Here is a 1534-nt window from a genome sequence, read left to right as displayed (position 1 = left end):
TGCGTTTTTTTTTAAAAAAAAGTTATCAAGCTCTTAAAAAATCACCCTTTATAAGCACCTACGATAGATACGTCTGCGTAACAAATTTCAGTTTCATATGACGTGGTTTTGAATTCTCCCAGCGTAAAATAGTTTTTGGAAATATCCCGACTCCAGCGCTTCCTATCGTGCGATTTTTTAGTCCAAATATTCCTTTTCAATTGACTAACTTATGTTCAAAATATGAGCCTAATCGGCAAGTAAATGCAACTTTTAGGAATATCCGGACCCCAGCTCCACCTAGCGAGCAAATTTTGGGTAGAAATATTTCTTCTTAAGGTACTGATATATGTTTTAAATACGAACCAAATCGGTTCAGCCGTTAAGGAGTTTAGTGACATTTAATGTACAGTAAGCTATGAAATTGTGAAATCGTGTCGTTTCAGCATTCTTCATTTTTCGGCAACAACAACAAAAAGTTTAAAATATTTTTAAATCAAAAAACCTTCCACACAGAAGGTCCAAAAAAGTACTTTTTACAGAATTGTAATCGGTTCAGCCGTTTGGTCAGGCATCGCCGTCATACGGAAAAAATTTCGTTTTTATATATATAGACTAGCTGACCCGGCGAACCTCGTACCGCCTCAGAATCAATAAATGTTATTGTAACTTATTAGGTGAATAAACAGTTTTTTTTAACGGTAAAATGAAAAAGAACTCACAATGAATTAAGTGTAATAAATGTACAAAAAACCAGAATTGGTGGATAGGTTGGTTGCACTCTAGTCGATTTATTTAAGCACATTATTATACACGACATTTTTCGTTTTGTTGTCAGGTGCGAAAACGAACAAAGCGGATGATTTTCCGACACGTGAACATGCCACGTAAAGTTGACCGTGAGAGAAACAGCCTTTTTCAGGATTCGGGCCACAAACACTCAAAGATTGACCTTGTGATTCGTTGATCGTCATGGCGAATGCAAGACGAATCGGAAATTGAATTCGTTTAAACTCGAATAGTGTATCGGTTGGGATCATCGGGATTCTCGGAATGAGAACTTCCTCACCTTCGAACTTTCCTTTAAGTATCGTCGCATGAATGACATTGTCCATGAGTTTTCTCACCAACAAACGCGTTCCGTTACATAGTCTTGGTTGGTTAAGATTTCGAAGCATGATAATTACGGAGCCAACCTTCAATTGTAAATTGTACGGTGGTAAGCCTGGCAGATCCAATGAGTTTAAGAATTCAGTTGGATAGTTGGTTGCTTCGTCTTCATTTGTCATACAGTCTATAGATTTGAAGGAATGAAGTGGACCAATGATTTGATTTTGAATTGTGATATTTAAGTGGTCTACATCGTTGTTCTGTGCCGCAAGAATTGCTCGTTCACTCAACCAATTGTGATATTTGTGGCTAGCAATTATATTCGGGAACACATTGTTGATGAGCTCGTCCGTTGTTGAAACGAAGTTGCAAAAATTCGGTGGAAAGGAAACCAATCCGTCCTTGAAATGTGGTGTTCCCCAAGGATCTATCTTAGGTCCTTTGC

General features: G+C 37.7%; 1 protein-coding gene across 1 annotated transcript; it reads right to left on the bottom strand.

Annotated features, from left to right (window-relative positions):
• Positions 1-770: 770 nt before the first annotated feature.
• Positions 771-1268, bottom strand: LOC118732722 (ATP-dependent DNA helicase pif1-like). Its single transcript, XM_036461838.1, has one exon. It carries the CDS (start codon positions 1266-1268, stop codon positions 771-773), a length of 498 nt encoding a protein of 165 aa, XP_036317731.1.
• Between the last annotated feature and the right edge of the window lie 266 nt (positions 1269-1534).

The sequence above is a fragment of the Rhagoletis pomonella genome, unplaced genomic scaffold, assembly GCF_013731165.1.
Source record: "Rhagoletis pomonella isolate Grant_MI unplaced genomic scaffold, Rhpom_1.0 Rhpom_scaffold_25927, whole genome shotgun sequence".
NCBI classification, from domain to species: Eukaryota; Metazoa; Arthropoda; class Insecta; order Diptera; family Tephritidae; genus Rhagoletis; species Rhagoletis pomonella.
The sequence above is the reverse complement of the archived record's forward strand: the minus strand, read 5'-3'. Positions and strand labels throughout refer to the sequence as shown.

What these genes read in the sequence shown, in the direction of transcription:
- LOC118732722 (XM_036461838.1), bottom strand. Translation starts at nt 1,268, where the DNA reads ATGACAAATGAAGACGAAGCAACCAACTATCCAACTGAATTCTTAAAC.